The sequence below is a fragment of the Fistularia commersonii genome, chromosome 26 (assembly GCF_037954325.1).
Source record: "Fistularia commersonii isolate RoL2024-O1a breed Wild chromosome 26, RoL_Fcom_v1.0, whole genome shotgun sequence".
Classification (NCBI taxonomy): domain Eukaryota; kingdom Metazoa; phylum Chordata; class Actinopteri; order Syngnathiformes; family Fistulariidae; genus Fistularia; species Fistularia commersonii.
This window is the reverse complement of record NC_141309.1, coordinates 10,348,413-10,368,609: the sequence shown is the minus strand read 5'-3', so window position 1 is coordinate 10,368,609 and position 20,197 is coordinate 10,348,413. Positions and strand designations below refer to the sequence as shown.

The following is a 20,197-nucleotide window of genomic DNA, read 5'->3' as shown; positions in this document are numbered from 1 at the left end:
TATCATCTCCTTCATCTTGTCCATATTGAAGGTGAGGTTGTTGTCCTCACACTATAACACCAGACTGGCCACCTCCATCCTGTAGGCCATTTCGTCCCTGAAAGTGCTGTGTCCTATCACTACGGTGCTGTCTGCAAACTTCTGGATGATGTCGTTCTTGTGGGAAGTGACATTCTTGTGTAAACAGGGTGCAGAGGGCTGAGCACACATTCCTGAGTAGTACCAATGTTTGTGATGACGCTGGCTGAAGTCCTATTACCTATCGTGATGGACTGGGGTCTGCCAGTCAGGAAGTCTAGGAGCCAGTCATAGAGGGTGGGGTGCGGGCCATGTTGAAGGCAGAACTTTAGTCCACAAAGAGCATCCTGATGTAGGACTCTTTATTTTCCCGGTGGGAGAGAGAGTAATGGTGACTGAGGTGGACCTATTGTGCTAGTATGTAAATTGCAGGGGATGCTCCAAATGTTGCTCTAAATGTGGGCCAGCACCAGTCTCTCAAAACACCTTATAATGATTGGAGTGAGAACTACTGGCCTGTAATCATTCAGAGGTAGGCAGGCGCTTCATGGGAAAGAAGAAGTTATCATGCAGATAACTTTTCAATCATAGGGCTTTCGTAGGGCTTTCTTCAAAGTATTTACATTTTAATTGAAATTATGTAGACAATAATTTCCTGGTTGGATTATTTCATGTCTCCCTGAAAAAAAAAATCTGTTCTCCAATAAATAATGGAATTTACATACCAAAAGTCTAGGCTGTCATAATAATCAAAAAAGACTGTACATTATATACAAACATCATCAATTACATCATCAGCTCTGACTTACAGCAAAATAATGTCAATATGACTTCTTCTTTTAATTTCATGGTTTCCTACTCTTGATTTATCTTGTTTTTACAGCACCTTGATTTTGAAAGCACATTATAAATGTATACATTATCATCTTTATTATTATTAATGTTCTTTACATCCGCACACTTTCTCAATTATTTGCCAAGCATCATCCAAAAGACATGATCTCAAACTGCATAATTGTCATTGTTCGGCTGTTTGCGGAGGTAGAGACATCCACCTAATGGATTCATACAGACGGCAAATCTTAATTATCCCATCTATGGGAATATACCTCTTGGATTACGGGTGAAATGTCTTCAATGAAAGAAATTCAAATTCAGTTCCCACAAAAACATGTTGACAAGGATTAACATTGACCTGGATGAATGAGAACCTCCATAGGCATATCTCATCAATGGCTTCTCATCTGCTTTCACTCTTTTTCTGGTGGACCAATGGACCTCTGATCCCGTTGTCCTTGTTTGGGGCTTACTCCTCATATGTTAGTGTAAGTGTTTGTGTCTTCAATCTGTTGGAAGTCTCATACTAGATTTATTTGTTTTAATTTTGTTTATTTGTGTTATTGGTGGGTGGCAAACATCTTAAATGTGCACATCTCCTGTCTTCTGCAAATGAAAATGGAACAAAATGGTTCCTGCATTTTATGCTAAAATGCATGGTCACAAAAATAACCAGACTTTAATTTTGCACCAAGTCTGCTCATTCCAAAAAAATGTAAATTGTATAAATATAGTCAAATATATCTCTTGCCCTGAAATGAATAGTAACTTTACCTGATTATCTTGTTTAGTGTGTTCTATGTCTGTCTGCGTTTGAATAACTGTTCTTGCTGTTGATATGTTTGACAGTCAATAAGTCTAGGGTCCATTGTCTGGGTGATTAAGGATTGAAGAAGATGAAGAGTGGAAAGGCAGTGGGTCCTGATGATATACTTGTGGAGGTATGGAAGTGTCTAGGAGAGGCAGCAGTAGAGATTATAACTTGATTATTAAACAGAATCTTGGAGAGTGAGAAAATGGCTGAGGAATGGAGAAGAACTGTGATGGTGTCCATTTTTAAGACTAAGGGGGATGTGCAGAATTGCGGTAACTGTAGAGGGATAAAGTTGATGAGCCATACAATGGAAAAGAGAAGTGGAAACTAGACTGAGAGCAGAAGTCAGCATTTGTGAGCAGCAGTATGGCTTCATGCCTAGAAAGAGTACTAAAGATGCGGTATTTGCTTTGAGAATGCTAATAGAGAAGTACAGAGAAGGTCAGAGCTGCATTTTGTTTTTGTAGACCTAGAAATAGCATATGACACAGTGCCAAGAGAGGAACTCTGGTATTATATGAGGAAATCTGGAGTGGGTGGATGAGCAGCGATGCTGTATGGCCTAGAAACTGTTACAATGAGGAAAAGACAGGAGGCAGAGTTAGGGGTCGCAGAGATGAAGATGCTAAGGTTCTCTTTGGGAGTGACAACGATAGATAGGGTCAGGGATGAGTCTATCAGAGGAACAGCAAAGGTTAGATGTTTAGGAGAGAAGGTCAGAGAAGCCAGAGTGAGATGGTTCAGTCATGTGCAGAGGAGGGATAGAGAATATATTGGTAGACGAATGCTGGAATTGAAGCTGCCAGGCAAGAGGTCTCGAGGAAGACCAAAGAGAAGATTTATGGATGTAGTGAGAGAGGATATGAGGTTAGTTGGTGTGAGAGAGAAGGATACAGAGAATAGGGGTTGATGGAGAAGGTTGATTTGTCTGGCAACCCCTGAAGGGAAAAGCCGAAAGATAAGATAAGATAAGATAAGATAAGATAAGATAAGATAAGATAAGATAAGATAAGATAAGATAAGATAAGATAAGATAAGATAAACATTACCGATCCCCATGGGGGAAATTCTTTTATCACAGCAGGGTAACAGTTATAAGTGTCAATAAGTATGAATATAAATATAAATAGAGAGACAATTAGAGAAGACAGTTAGAAAATAGCAAAGGAAAAAAAAGAAAAAAAGGGCAAACATACACAATTAAATAGACAGCAGAGAGAACAGCAACAGCAACAACATCAAGGATAGGAATGAAGAAAAGAATAGGGAAAAAAAGACAGAAATGGTGAAAATAGACAATCAAAACTAAACATCAACATAAACAAAGTGAAAATAGCAATGACAAGAATAAAATAAATCAACAAAAATAAGCAGGATGTAAGTGGGCTGAGACCAATAAGGATAAAAAAAGACAACAGAGTTAGGGCATGACACTTGAACGGGGTGAGGAAGTGAGGTTTTGAAACGGAAAAGATTAGTAGTAACTGATTTTCTCCTGAGTGTGAAAAATTGAGTTGGTCTCACTGCACCACAGCAGTCTATGATCAATCTATCTCCCTTATACTTAAATTTGCTTTAGGAACTGTCTCATTTTGTTGCCACTATAGTGCTTATTTCTGTATTGATGTAATTAAAAGTCTAGATTAATATTTACTTCAGTAACAATCTACACTACACTGTATTTTACTTCTTCAGTCTCTGATCTCACTTCTCTCATGTTTCACAAAGGTTAAATGATCAATTATTGGGGGTATTCCAGTTTAAATCTCTGAGATTATTCAAGTTTCTTTTTTGACCCAAATTTCAATAACTACTTATTTTTATCAAGTCTTATATTGAACCTCAGTTTATTGTTTTTAATTAATTACACTTTTATATATTTCCATTACATCTTTCTTTGTAAATGAAATATCCTTTGATTTTGACAGCCAGTAATGTTTGTCGCCACATTTTCTGGATACATCTTTGAAAATAAATAACTAAATAAAGGAAATTGTAATATTTGTTAGCCCCATTTTGATGGACATATTCCCATCATTCACTATGGGCTCACTGTGACTCACATCCTTTCCTTTTGAATGATACTTTTGGTATTCTCCTGCAGTATTAACATCAGACATTGATGGCAGTCATTTTCCCAACAACTGTTATGTTTAGGAATTCTGCTGCAGCATTGTCCATATGTATTTTATCTCTGGGGTTAGGCTATTCATCAACATTATTGTTACAGCTATGTTCTGGGTCTTGGTTGTTGTTTAGGCTTGCTATTACACTTTTGTGTTGCCTCTGCATGTTACTTGCTGCAGTGATTTTACCTGCTGTTTCACGATTCCGCCATGAGATTGAGACAAATACTCCTGCCACATTTAACTGCAAAATTTCTTTTTCCATGCACATGTATTTGCACTGGGTCTCACCCAGGCTGCAGTTATGTGACCTTGAGTTCCAATATTATCTGCAAACTTGAAAGTGGGTTAATGCTTCTAAGTGAACTTTTGGAGTGAAACCCAACAAAAGCAACAACACATGTGGGGCTGCAACTGAAGTGGCTTTCAAAGGGCCCAACAGAGATTCCCTTCACAGGGATGCAGCTCTACGAAATATGGCAACTCACAATCTGTTTTCAGCTTCACTCCATTTACGCCTTTCCTGTTACAAGCCAACATTTGTCTGATTTATTTGATGTGGATTGTGGGGTTTACGGCTTCATCGCTTTGTCTCTATTCAGATATTTGATAAAGAAACCTACCTGCATCAGTTCTACATCTCCCCCAGTCTTCCTCAATCTATATTTCGAATAGAAAGGTCTAAAGAATATGATCTGTTAAACTTTAAGATTATGTAAACACTCACTCATTTAATTGCTTTTAATTTCGAAATATGGCTACTGTCATATTTCTTCCGTCTTCCTCCCTCAGCACTCCCAGTAATGTAAGCCCCCATTCTTCGCCATCCAATAATCCATTACTTTTTATTTCGAATTTGTCACATGTCAGATTATATCAATCCTCGTTTCAAAAAAACGCGCTAAATCGCACTGTTTCAAATACACAGCTGGCTGAAGTCAGCTGTATGTCACTGCGCATGCGTGTTGGGAGCCATCGCCACAACGCGGAATGCGATACCCGGATGTATGACACACACACACACACACACACACACACACACACACACACACACACACACACACACACACACACACACACACACACAATTGAAGATTAAGAACCTATTTGTATCATAGCCCACTAGCGCAGTTTGTCATAGAAATGAACGTCGGCCCGCCTCCGACGCTGTATTCAAAGTACATTACATCCGCGTTGAATCTGTCAGCGCCGCCCTGAACGCCTCTTGCTAGTGGTCCGCGAATCTGTCAATCACCGCCTCTCCGAAGCTTCAAGCTAGGATAGCAAACAGAGGGATATTAACGCAGGGGTACCGGCGATGTTTCGTAGACGACTTACACTACGTTTGACTGATTGGCAAATCCGTTCTGGTAGCCCAACTCTAATACTATAAAATCAGCGTTTTGGGGATTTTTTTTTTTGGTGTTCAAGTCGAAATGCAAGGACGTTTTTCATGAATCAACCATATCATTCCGGATCCCATGACCACAGAGAGACGAATCGACGGGTTGAAGCTGAACTACAGGACGGAGCGGTTAGCTTATAGTAACTTATAGCTGTCGTGCCAAGAAGGATCGTACTACAGAGACGAAGTGTCAACAGCAGCGAGGAAAACAAGAGCACGGAATAATCTTGTTGGCGAAAACCCTGTGAAGCGACCGCCGTCAGGAGGAAGACACATTAATTGGCTCTGCGCGTAAACAACACCTGACCACGGCGACGCTGACCCTTACCGTCACCTTAAAATCCAAAGAAAATAACCACCGGTGTCCTGGTATGTTACTGAGCGAGTGTTTTCCCTTAAAAACCCAGGCGTGCTCGTCTGTTTAGTGTCTTCGGAATAATTAGCAGGGGTTACTTGGGATGAAAGGGTGTCTGGCAATTGAAAACGAAACCTCAACGAACCAGAAGTGAATCAGTGTAATCTCTGGATGCGCGGCTGCCTTCACCACCATTTTACAGTAAATCAATGGCTCCATTCTGTCTCACAGAGGGGAAATTGCGGACTTTATTGACCAAAATGGGGAGCAAACAGTCCTCTCCCCCACGTATTGAGTTGGTGCGTGTTGCATTGGAATCGCAGCGATGTAGCCACTCTGAATGACTATCAGTCACTGCCCGTTGTTGAAGGAATACGCATAATTTTACATGATTTTTTGAAAACTGTACCTGTATCCGCAGCCAAATGGCCAAATTTTCTCTGGTTTAGAAAATTACTAAAATGGAAAGTGACACAGTGGGATCTCGGAGGCTCTTAATGTAGTCAATAATTAAAGAGCAGAAATGTATGCCTAATGCAAACCGGTTCATGAGGGTTGCCACCAACATGTCTGTAGCAGGCTTGTAAAGTTGTGAGTTTAATGGATCAGCTAGGAGATCCACTGGCCAAGCGTTTCCTAATTCACAGTATGACAAGAGAATGCTAACCCTCACATGATAGTTGGAGAGTGTTTGCCAGAAGGCATGTAGTAAATGAATAGGATGAAGACTGTGGTCTGAGACCTCAAACTAGGCACAGTAGCTGAACACATATTTGACTACTTTGATGCTCTGTAGCAGCACCATGGTGCAATTGGGAGGTTTGTGTTGTGTTTTTTTTGTGGGGAAAATGTAGGAAGATCATGAAAATGCTTGGTTACATAAAGCAACGCCTGAATAGGAATAAAGTTTATGGTTTCGTGTACCATAGTACATTATTGTAATTTCAGCATTTGCAGGAATGGTTTAAGGAGCTCATTTAACAATTATTACAATTACAGTTTAGTGATGGGACACAGAAATAAATACTAGGTGCAGTTGTAACAATTGCGCTTTTCAACACACTTCAAGATTGTTCTTACATATAGTATAGTTCCTACATTGGCTGTACATTGTTATTATGTGAAATTACTCTGTTCAAAATGATGCATTGCATCTTCAGTAATGCAGAGTCAAATTACAAGTTGATCTGTAAAGGAAATTCTTAATGATGTCTTGCAATGACGCATAGCCTTCCTGGAAGACATTTTATCACCAGCCATGTTTAAAGTTGGGTCAATTGCCTTCACAATTGGCCAGATATACTCGCCAAGAGCTTAGAATATGTCAGATTAGGTGGACATCCAGTTATGGGCTGATAACACTGATTGTTGAATTGTTTTGGTACCTTGAAGCAGAAAGAGACCCTCATTCATAGAGTGACTATTTTGAAAGGGCCATGCCTCCAAATATTAAATGTTCAACTGATAAGGGAAAAAATGTTTCAAACTTCCAAGATTGTTTTGACATGAGCCTATGCTGTATTCATATATATGTTTTATTTAAATTGATTGGACAAGCTGAGCAGTATATTTTCTCTCTTAGGATATTTGTATATGGAACTGCTTAATTTGTTTCTAACTATTTTCTCTTTCTCTTCAATCAGTGTTTTTAGGATGAACCACTTATCCCTAAGCGAGTTATGTTGCTTGTTCTGCTGTCCACCGTGCCCAAGTAAGATAGCCTCTAAGCTGGCCTTCCTGCCCCCAGAGCCCACCTACAGCCTCATGTGTGATGAGAGTGGCAGTAGATGGACGCTGCACCTCTCTGACCGGGCTGACTGGCAGTACTCATCACGCGAGAAGGATGCCATCGAGTGTTTCATGACACGCACGTCAAGAGGCAACCGGATTGCTTGTATGTTTGTCCGCTGCTCTCCAAGTGCCCGCTACACATTATTATTCTCGCATGGAAATGCAGTGGACTTGGGCCAAATGAGCAGCTTCTATATCGGTCTTGGTTCCCGGATCAACTGCAATGTATTCTCCTATGACTACTCGGGATATGGGGCCAGTTCTGGGAAGCCTTCAGAGAAGAACCTGTACGCTGACATAGATGCTGCCTGGCAGGCCCTCCGATCACGGTAAGCAGAAACAATGATGCTGATAGATGGATGGAGGGTAAATGATTGAACCTTTCCACAGACGGCCACACAGAGCAGCCATGCTCAACCCTTTTCATTTAAAACAATATTTTTATGGACTGGCTATCAAGGTGTTGTGGATAAATGCACTGAAATAAAATTAGGCGACCGGTGTATTTATGCACAAATGTTAAGTGCATAAAATACAACTCACCAAAAAGCTGAATCAGCAGGAGCACAGAGCTATTATTATTAATACAGATTATTTAGTATTTTTTTGTTTAACAATTTTGTCAGCTTGTGGGCTTAATTTTGAGGGCAACTTGTCATGTGTCCGAGATAAGTTTCTTTACATGTGCCAAGATGCAAGAAGGGTGCAATTTGGAGAGAATTCATTGATTTTTTTAAATTAAACATCTTTCAAATTGATAAAAAAAAACAAAACAAAAAACAACAACTTAAAAACCCAAAACATTATCTATACTTCCTGTGCGCTCTGTTGCGAAATACGCAATGGAGGGGATGCCGGTCTACAGCCCAGTGATTGTGATCACTGTGACGTCTACAAAGTTTGTAGTCATGACCAAGAGTCATGTACTATAACTGCATTTAAAAGTGTTAAATAAATGCCTGTGCTAAAAAGGATTTTGATTTTTGGTTTGCTTACAGTTTGTGGGATTAGGGGGAAAATTAATGTTTAATATAATGTTAAATGTCTCATACTCCGCAAATTCTTTGCTAAACATAGATCATTTAATGCCTTAGAAAAGAGATGACAAATCAAATGGGGATGACCGAAATGGAAACAGACAAAACATCCAGGTTAACACATCCATTTCAAGTTCATAATCCAAATGAATCTGTCTAAAATAATGCATATAAGCAAATTTTGCAGTCGTCAAATAAAGTTTGTGCAACTAAACAGTGTCATCAAAATATCGCACGCATTCATAAAGCAAGATGAAAACACATGCAAGTATATTATTGAGACTGTCTTGAGAAACTTAGTCTCTCAGCAAACACCTACACATATCCATGCATGTGTGTCCTTGCCTCTATGATTTTGGATATAAAATGCTTTGCTTAAAAAAAAAAAAAAAAAAGAAGGGTTTTCGAGGTTTTGTGTAACAAAGTTAATCAGAAAAGCCACCCAAACACATTGTCATTTCTAATTAAATGGGATTTTTGTTGACTTAAAAGCAACTGGACCTAGTGACTTGCAGACATTTCATTTCTCATTTCATTTGTGGCCAATTTGTAGGGAACTAATATATTTAAATTGTCATGATGTCACTTGTAGTCTTATGTATAATATTAAAAACTGTTGTATTTTATTAGAAATAATCAAAGGACAGCATTGTAGATGGGCAATGAATGGTAGAAACCCACCCTTTAGTGACTTTACTTGTCTTGATAAAGACCCACGTCTTCACTGATGGATAATTGGTTGTTCAGAACTTTCACTACTGAATTGCACTTTTTTTTTTAAATTGCATTTTTTCTTATCTAATGTTATTCTCCTTTACTTTGTTGCTGAACTTTTTTTCTTTTTTTTTTTAAAGGTAACATGCTCTTTGCACTTATTTATCTATTGCCAGTGTTCCATAAATGCTCCCAGACTGATCTTTATCAAGGTCAATGCTGGTGTGTGATGTGTGCAACACAATTTATATATGCTGGCAAATGCAGGAGTATTTTTTCAGATGTATTTGAGTCTTGGTTAACATGTGCTTCACAACTGTGATTCAGTTTTTCTCTGTGATTGACTTATGTTGTATCAGGTCCTCTTCGTCATACAAGGATCCTTTTTAACACAAAGAAGGCCAATGTTGTTAAGAACAACCTGCTTTTCTTGTGCCCACAATCATTTGCTCTCTGTAATTGGAACTTTTTTTTACTTTATGAATAGCAACACAATCAGGTTTGTCAAAGTTACAGTGACAAAGTTGAATGAAGAGGGAGAATGGTCTTCCTGAATATAGAATAGAATAAGGTGTGTCTGACAGGAGTGTTCTTGTCAACCATGCATTTTTGTTTAGTTAATGTTTTATCAGTGTTTTTGTTGTTTCATTTTATATAGCCCTGTTATCTAGCCGGTGCTGTGTGTAACCAGCCAACCCCCAACCTCAGCCAGTTGGGATTGGCCCCAATCTCCATTCCCCATTATCCTGTCTGCAGGATAAGCAATGTAGATAATGAATGGTTATCATTTTATCGTTTACGAGTCATTATTTTAGTATTGTTATGAAATCATTTATCAGATTCATTTAAATGTTGACGACCCAGTGATAGAAAACTGCCATGGTATTCAGCATAGTCAAGTAGCAGTTTGACCCCTCTGCACCATAAGTCAACAAGGTTGTGTTAATTACATCAAAAGGCCACTGCCACTGCTGCATGGCCTTGTATTTGTCTCAAGCCCTCAATCCTTTTCGCATTTATTTTTTGATCAGATGCATTCAGTACAAAGGAACAGCTCTTGTATTTCCAAACTTTCTCCTACCCTATCCTGAAGTAGTGTTTCCTTCTCTGATTACCTTGAATTAACTGATTTTTTTTGTTTGTTTTTTAATTTGTATTTATCTTCTCTTATAATCATGCTTGATATTTGTGTATTTAGCTCCTGAACTGTAGACGTATCTATTGTATATTATTTGTTTTCATTATCTTTCACCTATCACACAGTAGATACCAACCTGGTCAACCAATCAGCAATGCGTATTCCTTTTTAGTGTGCTTGGCAAGGGTGGATGACACACTAAGTTTACCTGAGCAGGGAGTGGTTCTGATGATTCAGTTATTGAATGCGTCAGCAGGTTTCCACAGCCTCCATGACAACACTATTACATATAATAACAAGTGGATGTGCGAGCACACTATTTGTTTTGCTTTGTGTTCCTCCACGGAGTGGCACTGTCATTTTGTATGCTCTCTTGAGATGGAGGCGGACCAACAATGGCTACTGTTTGAGTAGCGTAGCAACACACTTCCAATGAGTTTTCAGATAGGCCAAGAAAAAAACATAAAAAAATACAACTCTCTTCCTGGTCAATGATTATGATGAGGATGAGTCTTAATATTATATATTGAATACATAAATGTTCAATATTGATTAATGAGGGTGGAATGGTGGCACAGTGGTTTGTGCCTCACAGCAAGAAAGCTACTGGCTCAATCCCAACGCGACCTTTCTGTGTTGAAATGGCAGGTTCTCTTTGTGTCAGTCTGGAATTCCTCTGGGTTTTCCAGTTTCCTTTTTCACGGTCCAAAAACAAGCAGTTTGTTAATTGGAGACCCTTATTTGTTTAAACGTGTGAATGAGGGAGTGACTGGTTGTATGCCAAGATGTATGTTGACCTGTGATCAACTGGCAACCTGCCTATCCCAATTACAGCAGGGATAGGTTCCAGCGGCGACTACAGGATAAGCGGTATAGATGATGAATGGATGAATTGATTGATGATTCTCACAAACATACACAAACACTGCATGATTTGTTTTCTTTCCTTCAAAAACCCACAGTGATTAAATTAAAAGGCAGCTGTGTCTCTCTGTCTAACATGCCTCGTATCCAAATATCCAATTCAGTTTCATTCAGATAGTCAGAAAATGTGTAAAATCGTTTGAGAAATTGGCTGCTAAACACCTACTAATGATCAAGCTATATCTTCACACATCTGCAATTGCCAGAAAATTACAATAATGTGCTATGGTACACTAACCCATAAAATCGCTGTGCATATGTTCAGGATACCATGGAATATCTTATCATAGGGACTATTTTGGGATGAGAATATATTAAGTAGTTTGGAAAAAAAGGTGGGCAACCAAGTAGGGATGAGAAGTGGAGTGGACTGGAGGAGGATCTGGCCCCTTGTAGATTGGGTTTGTGTCAGATTAAATTGATGGACTTTGGGGAGGAGGGGTGCTTGGTCTGCTACTTTGGAATGGGTTCTATTCAAGCCCCAAGCAAAAGGGCAAATTGAAGGCTTGCTGTTGCTGGCTGGGGTGGGTGGGAATGTGTGTGTGTGTGTGTGTGTGTGTGTGTGTGTGTGTGTGTGTGTGTGTGTGTGTGTGGGGTGGTGGTGGTAGTTAGTGAGTTAGTGTGTGGCAGGGTTGGTAGGAGCTTGTTCTTGACTATCTTCCTCTTTGCATGACTATCCCTGGATAGATTCTTAAGAACACACCACACTGATCTTAAGACTGTATCTTGAGAGCAGAACTGTGACCTTTTGCCAGAAGTTCAAGTTACTATTCCTATTTCTATGTGTGTCTTCAACAACATAATCTTTAACATCTTAACACACAATCAGTTTTATCACATCAGGTGATTGAACAAATTAAGACTAAGAATGGCAATATGAGCTAGAGCAGAGTGCTGTTGCCCTGATCATTTCCCCTGAATAGGCTACCCTTGAGGCTTTATATATTATTACATAGTATATTCTTGAATGACTATTGCATCATGCAGTGACCTGCGGTGAGGTTCTTGGCTGTTGAGGCACTGACCTCATCACCGCACGTCTCTTCTTCATATTTGAGCGGTAAATGTGAATTTTATTTAGCAATTTTGAAAAAAAAAACCTAAAAATGGTGAAGCTCCATGGAAAATAACTTTATAGTACAAATCACTGAATAAATATAACTATTTAATTTATTTTTTCATTTTGCATTTTTTTTCTTTCCACGATGACAGGTGAGGCCCGGCCTCCCCTGCCTCTACTGACTGCACATCACTGGCACCGTACATATGGTGAACTGTTTCAGCGTATTCGGAAATGCACTGACTAGATAATCTTGGGGCAATTCTATCAGATAATATTAGACTCAAAGGAAACACTAAATGCATTGGTCATAATAGTAAAACACAGGAAGCACTGCAGAGAAGAAAAAAAAAGAATAATTTTATTTCAGTTAAATGTTTACAGCAACATTGCTTTTCTGAGTGACGAATTAGGCACACTTACTCAGCATTTGTCAGTTCCCTATGTGAACTCTATGTGAAGTACAAGAAACAAGAAAATATATATATATTTATGTATATATTTTTGCAACAACCAATTTACTCTCTTCGCTCTGAAACTGAATCTGTATTGACCAACAACTGAGTTGCAGCCTGATATTGAGATGACAGTATATTTTAATACAAAAAGGTGAATATGCATCCTGAAACTTCAAAATCTTTTGCACTTTTTATCATCTGTTCATTTATGAAACTGTAGACCCCAGCAGGGTAAAGGAGGGTTTCATTGTTTTTTTTTGTTGTTTTTTTTGATCCAGAATATTTATGCACTATATACAAATACATTTGAGTCAGTGAAAGATATGTATTTTGTCTCTTTCAGTATTGCATACATAAGGGAAAAACTGAAGTCCAACTTCACCTGATCTGAACCTGAATAACATAACACTTAACCTTAAAAAGTAGACAGAAATGCAAAAATATATGTTTTTGATTGGGTAAAGCCACACTTTTGACCTCTAGTTAGATACTATAGTGATTAGAAAGGCAGAGCAAGCCCATGTATAACTGGTGTTATATATTGAAAAAATATATATAAATGCATTTGTGTCTGTGTCTCTTCTAATACCAAGAACATACTTAATCTTGACATAAAACGCTGAATTGAAATTTTGAGTACTGTTTAACATTTAATGGTGTGGTTTGCCAGCTATATTCAACCCATCTATTGTGCAAATTCCATCCAATCATTCCACAGAATTCATGATGAATCCTCCTGTCAGGAGTTTTCACAATTATTTTTTCAGTGAAGACCAGTCTACACTTTTTAAATATAAATACATGAGCTAGCCCACATCAGTATCTATTGCCATTCTGTCTAACAATGACCTTCCTGCACTGATACTGTTTTCACCCTCGATAGCAGCATGTGCAACACCTTTGTAATAGTTGTGTGTGTGTGAGATGTTCCTACTTTGAAAGACCTATCTTTGGTCTACAGAGCATCATCCAATATTTTTAATTACCCTAAAGTGGTGTAATGGTTGTAATGTCAGACTGTGAGGCTGGTGATTTTCATTTTAAAAATGGAACGATGCAGTTATGGCGGGACCAATTATGGCCGTAGACTGGTCCATCCTGCAGTGCAGTGGAGGAGACAGTGATACAGTGTTCTTTGACTTAGATTCTGATCGTCAGCTGACTAGTTGATCGCTAGACTGGGTCATGATCTCCATAATCAGCCGTGGAATGCCTTCTTGTCGCTTTTTACTTTCTCTCTTTTCTTCTTCGGTCTTTCCAGTGAATATTTTTTAATTTTATTTCCGCTTGCCCTTCTTTTTTAAGTCACAGGACCACATTGACGTTCATCATCTGGTTGACTATCCTGAGAATACTATCACACATTTTATCTTTGTGTGCTTATAGGGCTATAATAGCTTCAGTCAATTAAGCATTGTGTTTTCTTAGGGAATGACTTATATTATGACACAAATAGGTGTCAAACCACAAGCTACTCATTTCGCAGCTTGTGTTGAAACAACTCTATTTTGCTACAATATAGTATTTATTGTAATTAATATCTTGATTACATATATTTTGTCCAAAATCCATCACTTCTCTAATTTGGAAATGCCATTCTTTCAAGTTGTTCATAGTAATGTGTTATACATAGTTTTTGTGGCCTAGAGGCTCTTTCTGTCATGCCATCTCAGAATGAGAGTATTGATGCCTAATTACAAAATAATTATTTTTGATCCCACGTAGATTAATTGATCTGCCATAAAAAAGGTGAGCAGAAAAATCACCCATTAACATGCTGAATCCATAGTGCAACATTTTCTATGTACCACAGATGACAGAAAACAGCATAAAGAGGACTAAACTGGATGCCCCTCTCAGTAATTAATTGTACTCACTATTCCCTTGGCTGGGTTTCTTTTCTTTTTTCCTTAGACTTTCTTCAGTATTATCTGTTTTTCTTTTCCTTTCACATGAATCATATAAAGATCCTCAGCATTATTTTCAATGAGCATAAAAAGAAGACCTACTGTACATACATACTACACACAGTATGTTTATCATAGTGATTATTGCAATTGCATCTTTTCTATTCCAAGTTCTATTGAAAAGGACATATCTCTTATTAAGAATAGCAATATGCTTTAGTGGTCAAGTATGTTCACTCAAACAAGGTATTTGGCTCTGGTTTTTAGTTAAACCTTATACTTACGTGAAGGTCTCACAACTACAGAAACATTCACTAGAAAATAGGATGTTAGACACAATACAATAATGAATAAGTGTGAATGTAGTGAACTAATATACCACATGTGCTAAATAAAATCTGGATAAACATGCCTCTATATGTTTTAAGAAATCCCTATTTCCTCCTTTGTGATACCCTGTAGATTAAATGTATTTAAATGTAGATTAATTGTATTTTACTTGTGTATATCTAGTTACTAGCAGTGTAATCATATTCTGGGTTCCTGCAGGTATGGCATCCGCCCAGAAAATGTGATTGTGTATGGCCAGAGCATCGGCACTGTGCCTTCTGTGGACCTGGCTTCTCGTTATGAGAGTGCAGCAGTCGTCCTCCACTCCCCACTCACCTCTGGCATGAGGGTGGCCTTCCCTGACACAAAGAAGACCTACTGCTTTGATGCCTTCCCAAAGTGAGTAATTTCATAGACATATGGCCTGTTTGAAGGCCAGGTGACGAGTTTTAAGAATCACGTACAGAGGGTGACCTAAAATGTTCCTGTTCCTTCATTCAAATAAGTTGTACACATGTCATTTGTTGAGCTACTTTTAAAAGTACATTGTGCTGAACACAGCTGTGATAAACCGAGTACTAGTAGGTTTTCACTGTGTTCTTCTCACTGTCAAAAATTAGTACTTGGCAAGTAGCAAACGCAAAATAATTTGCCAGATAAAAATTAAGAAGTCACTGTGAGCTGGTGAGTAAGTAATTTGTAATCACAGCATAGGGCAGACCAGGGCATTTTATGGCCCTGCGACCCACATCCAGCCTATTTTGCTTTTTTGTCCGGCCCGCCAAACCATTTTCAATCAATATTGGATTTAGAAACTCCTTATTTTTTCCCTTTGTTTAATTTTGTATGGATGATTACGTACAAATTAATCTGTAATTATTTTAAAGTTGAAATAAAATGCAAAAAAAAAAAAATTAAATATTTGAATAGCAATTTTCCTTGTTGCCCTGCGCATAAAAATTGAACAAAAAATGTGTCCCGCCAGCCAAAATAATTGCCCGCCCCATAGGGTCACTTAACTGTATTTTACCTGTTTTGAGACAGTAATCAACATGAAGCCTGACATGCTGTGAACCAAATAACCTTGTAACTATTACATATAAGGATACGAAGACAAGCAGTTCTGTTTATTTGTAACATAACTTTGTTGGAGACCTGATGACTGATAATCTATGTGATTTTAAGCAGCAGAATGAAAACATTTAGAGAAAGAGAAGTGTCAAAACAGAAAAAAAACATCTTTAAACAGAGGAGGGGGGCCTCAGACACAACCTTTCACAAATGTATAGCGCTGTACTGGCATCAATAGCAAAACTGATTTGCACACACCGATCAGGGCCATCTGCGCCCTCCAAACAACCAGAAGAAAATTCATCACCAGAACCAGATCCCAGTAACTTCTACATGAGCCTCAGTTCTTTTGATCCAACAATCCTTTGTTTAGCTTTACCTTTTCACATTCCAATCCAGATAATCCTGCAAAAATTGCTCTTTTGTCCAAGCGAACGACACCCCTATTAGCATAACAACCCCCTAGACCTAGTTTCTGCCGATCAACTCCCACGTTTAAATAACCAGCCACCATAACCTAGACCAGCCCAAAACCCTGGTAGTTATATTTGGAAACTCCCCACAGATCATTCAAACTGAAGAAGTCTCTCAGATTAGGGGTGAAACGTCTTCAAATGAGGAAATTCTGTTGCCACAATAAAGGACTTTCGATAAGAATGTAACACTTGTGATTTTAAAAGATATAGTGTGTGCATGGTGCAGGTGACCTGAAATGGTGGCTGATACTAATTCCTAAAACGCACAAAAAAAATCAAGTCACTTTACTCCTCCATAAAGAGACTTTTAAAATGCCTCACAGGTGTGAAAAGTAAGGGTACATTGCTGCCAGATGTTCAATCAATTAGTTGGTTAACAACTAACTGGTTAACAACTAATTGATTAACTTCTTAAATATGCATTAGTGGCTCTTTCAGTCCTTTTTTGTCAGTCAACTGAATTTGAGTTGTGAGTAAAACCATGTCATAATCTTTTTTATCTTTTTAGGTTGAGTCCTTTTGTGTTGATGTGTTTTTTTTTTTTTTCATTTTTGTGTTGGCATAAAGATTATTTTTCAGGCTGTGGAGCTGAGGGGAACATTAGTAAAAATGGAAAAAGAAAGGAAACGTCTAAAAAAATGCTCATGCACATGTAGGCAGTAGAATATTCTTTTTATAAGCATTGACCTAACTTTTCTCTTTTCTCTCTTTCAAGTATTGACAAGATTTCAAAGGTAACATCTCCAGTTCTGGTGATCCATGGTACGGAAGACGAGGTCATCGACTTCTCGCATGGCTTGGCACTGTATGAACGTTGCCAGCGTCCAGTGGAACCTCTCTGGGTTGAAGGAGCTGGACACAATGACGTGGAACTCTATGGACAATACCTGGAAAGACTCAAGCAGTTTGTTGCAAATGAGTTGGTAAACTTGTAGAGGAGTTGGAATAAAAGCTTTTTTGGAGGAGGAAGTAAGCAGTGGATTGGATTTTTTTTTTTTGTGAAATGATGCAGGTAGAAGTGTTGTTTGTCAGTGCAGTGCTAAAGTTTGGGTGACAAAGTAGTCACTTTTCAACACCTCTCTCTGTTGGCACTCCTGTTTGCCAGGCTAGAGCCTGGCTATGCCATACACTCCTCATGCTGCAGCTGTGATCTTACGGAAACCCATTGTTGCTGTTTTTTTCTTTTTTTTTTTTTCTTTTTAAGATCTCGTTTGTTCTGTTATTTGTCCATTCAGATTCTGATTCTGATTCATGTTGCACATTGGTACAGCATTGATGCTTGAGAAATTAGTGTGTACAACATGTGTATGAGAGAGTGTATGTCACATTTTCCTGCCTTTCATGAAGAACAGTCTCTGGTCCTTAATGGAGACCTCTGAAAGGCCCAAAGGGCTTCTGAGGAACAGCCTTGCTCCAAACTGGACTGGACTAATGTAGGCTAAACTCCCCAGTACAACTGGAAACCATCTGACAGTGAAGTCAGGTTTGGTCCTACACACTGCAGTCACAGATATTTTTTTATTTTTCATATTATTCATATTTTTATATATTAAGTGTGGTATTTTCACATATCAGCTGTCACTGAAGGACTGTTCTAGACAAAATGACCAGATGTATCCATTTCAATGTTGCCAAATGTGTAGAATAATGTTGCAGAGACATTGAATAAGAAAAAAGTATTCTCTTCATAGGAAACATCTTCAGACCTGATTCTCATTCCTAGACTTAGGATGATACCCTTTAAATGTGGGGAAAGATAAGGCTTCTTTAGATTCTTGCGTAGCCTGTTAGAGGGCTAAGGCTATACATCATTGACCACTAAAATGTAGGGATCGTTGCGACATATTTTCACAACCCCTCTTTAAATAATTTCCAGTATTTTGAATATACTTGGAATTATTAATAAAAGAAGATACGACTTCAATTCTAAAATATATACCAATATATACCACTATTGCCAATCAGGACTGAATAGTGACCATCATTCTTGTGACTGGTTTAAATCTATTATCAGTTCAAGGTTGATAACAATCTTGATTTTTCAATCAAGGGATTAAAATAAGTTTTATGCTTGGAAGCAGTTTTGTTTTCCTCAGCTTATTTGGACTTTATATTGATGAGTACCCTTTATATTCTACATACTGTGTTTATCTTGACTGTTTAAGTCAACAGACGTGGCTCTGCTCCATGCTGCCTCTGTTATAGACTGATGTTTTCGTTATTGGATTATTTATTTTTACTTTCATTTTTATGTATGCATGATATTTTTAGATCCACTGACAATTTGCTGTTAAAAGCAGGAGTTTCAAAACAATCCAGCTCTACTGTACTTGTAATCAGAAACTTTATGAGCAAATGTCAGAGGTCTACTGCATGCCGCGTATGGCTATATTTCCATATTTTAGGCCTACACAACAAGCACATGCCTGTATTACACAAGAGCCTATAGTGATGTAGGGTTTCAAAAATATTAAGCGACAATAACCCAATAAAGTAATGGGTGCTACTGTAATCCTTCAGGTTTTATCACTGACAGTTCAATAGAAAATAATCTTTTTTCAGATAGACCAAGGTCCACCAGGATTGGTAACTGTTGTCTGCTGTTATAAAAATGCATTTTCACAACCAACTTCTGTCTTGTCAAGATGTGCTTTTTTAATTATCATTTTGTAAATAAGATTTGTATGAGGCCTGTTATTTAATTTCCTGTCACTTATCATTACCACACTTACTGTATCTTCTTTTACACTGAACACTACATCTGTTAGATCTTTCTTTTAACTTTTCAGGCAACCTGGACTAATATCGTCTATAATTTTATTACATTTTTGTATAGCATCTTTCAATACAGAAGGAAATTAATATGTATAACAATATTAAAGTAATGAAAATGTGGGTAGAAAATAATAAAAAATATGTGAAGCACCCCAATTTGTGACTGAACTTTTCATAGGCGGTTGAGGCATATATTTAATTCAGTGTAATTGTTTTAATTGATTATACAGTGCAATCTTGTATAATTAAGTTTTTCTACAGTAAATGATTGGCACCACTTGTTCTGATTGCATCAGTATGCGTATAGTCTTGGTACAATATTTTGGCTCTCCTCTTTTTTCTCTGCTATTTAGCTACATGTGGGTAGAGAAGGTTATCTGTTTATGGCACACCCTTCTGTACTCAACATCTTTTCATACTGCTTTGCATCAAGTACATGCCCTTGCTTATCAGAATATGGAAGGAAAGGAACAATAATATTGGAATTCAGTGTTAGTATACAGAAAGGGATGTAGGGAAATCCTGCAAAGTGATCACATTTATATGTAGAGATGTGCAAGGGATGGGATCAGTTCCTTGTCTTTATATCCTTGTCCATTGCACTTTTATCAGGCAGGATTATCATGATGCCTTGCTTAAAGAATTGATTTAGGTTTTACAAACTGGCTGAACCAGGGAAGGTTCTTTAACCTTTCTTGTCGTTTAGTCTCCAGGAGGTGGCATTGTGGATTGATTTTTTTTAAGCCCCTCCCACTAGTCCACGCTCCTAAAGGCGCTTCGTGGAACACGTAGTAGTTCTTTGGGTTATTATGACAAATATTTCTCACCTTCACACACTTTGAAGTGTGAAGTATTTGATGCATAATTGCCATAATTCATGTCCGCAAACTTACAAATGTTGCCAGTTTGGACATTCTGACATCAAAGAGTAAGACACTTCTATCTAAGAGACCCAATGCTT

The 20,197-nt window shown here is 38.1% G+C and overlaps 1 protein-coding gene across 2 annotated transcripts; it reads left to right on the top strand.

Moving 5' to 3' along the window:
- The first annotated feature begins 5,054 nt into the window (after positions 1-5,054).
- On the top strand, positions 5,055-19,392 carry abhd17b (abhydrolase domain containing 17B, depalmitoylase). Of its 2 annotated transcripts, none has more exons than XM_086173823.1 (4): positions 5,055-5,569; positions 7,303-7,675; positions 15,134-15,313; positions 17,177-19,392. In XM_086173823.1, exons 2-4 carry the CDS (start codon positions 7,320-7,322, stop codon positions 17,394-17,396), a joined length of 756 nt encoding a protein of 251 aa, XP_086029949.1. In that variant the 5' UTR covers positions 5,055-5,569; positions 7,303-7,319; the 3' UTR covers positions 17,397-19,392. The 2 variants fall into 2 exon arrangements, with proteins under 2 accessions (XP_086029949.1, XP_086029948.1); XM_086173822.1 differs by having other exon boundaries at positions 7,199-7,675.
- The last annotated feature ends 805 nt before the right edge of the window (positions 19,393-20,197 follow it).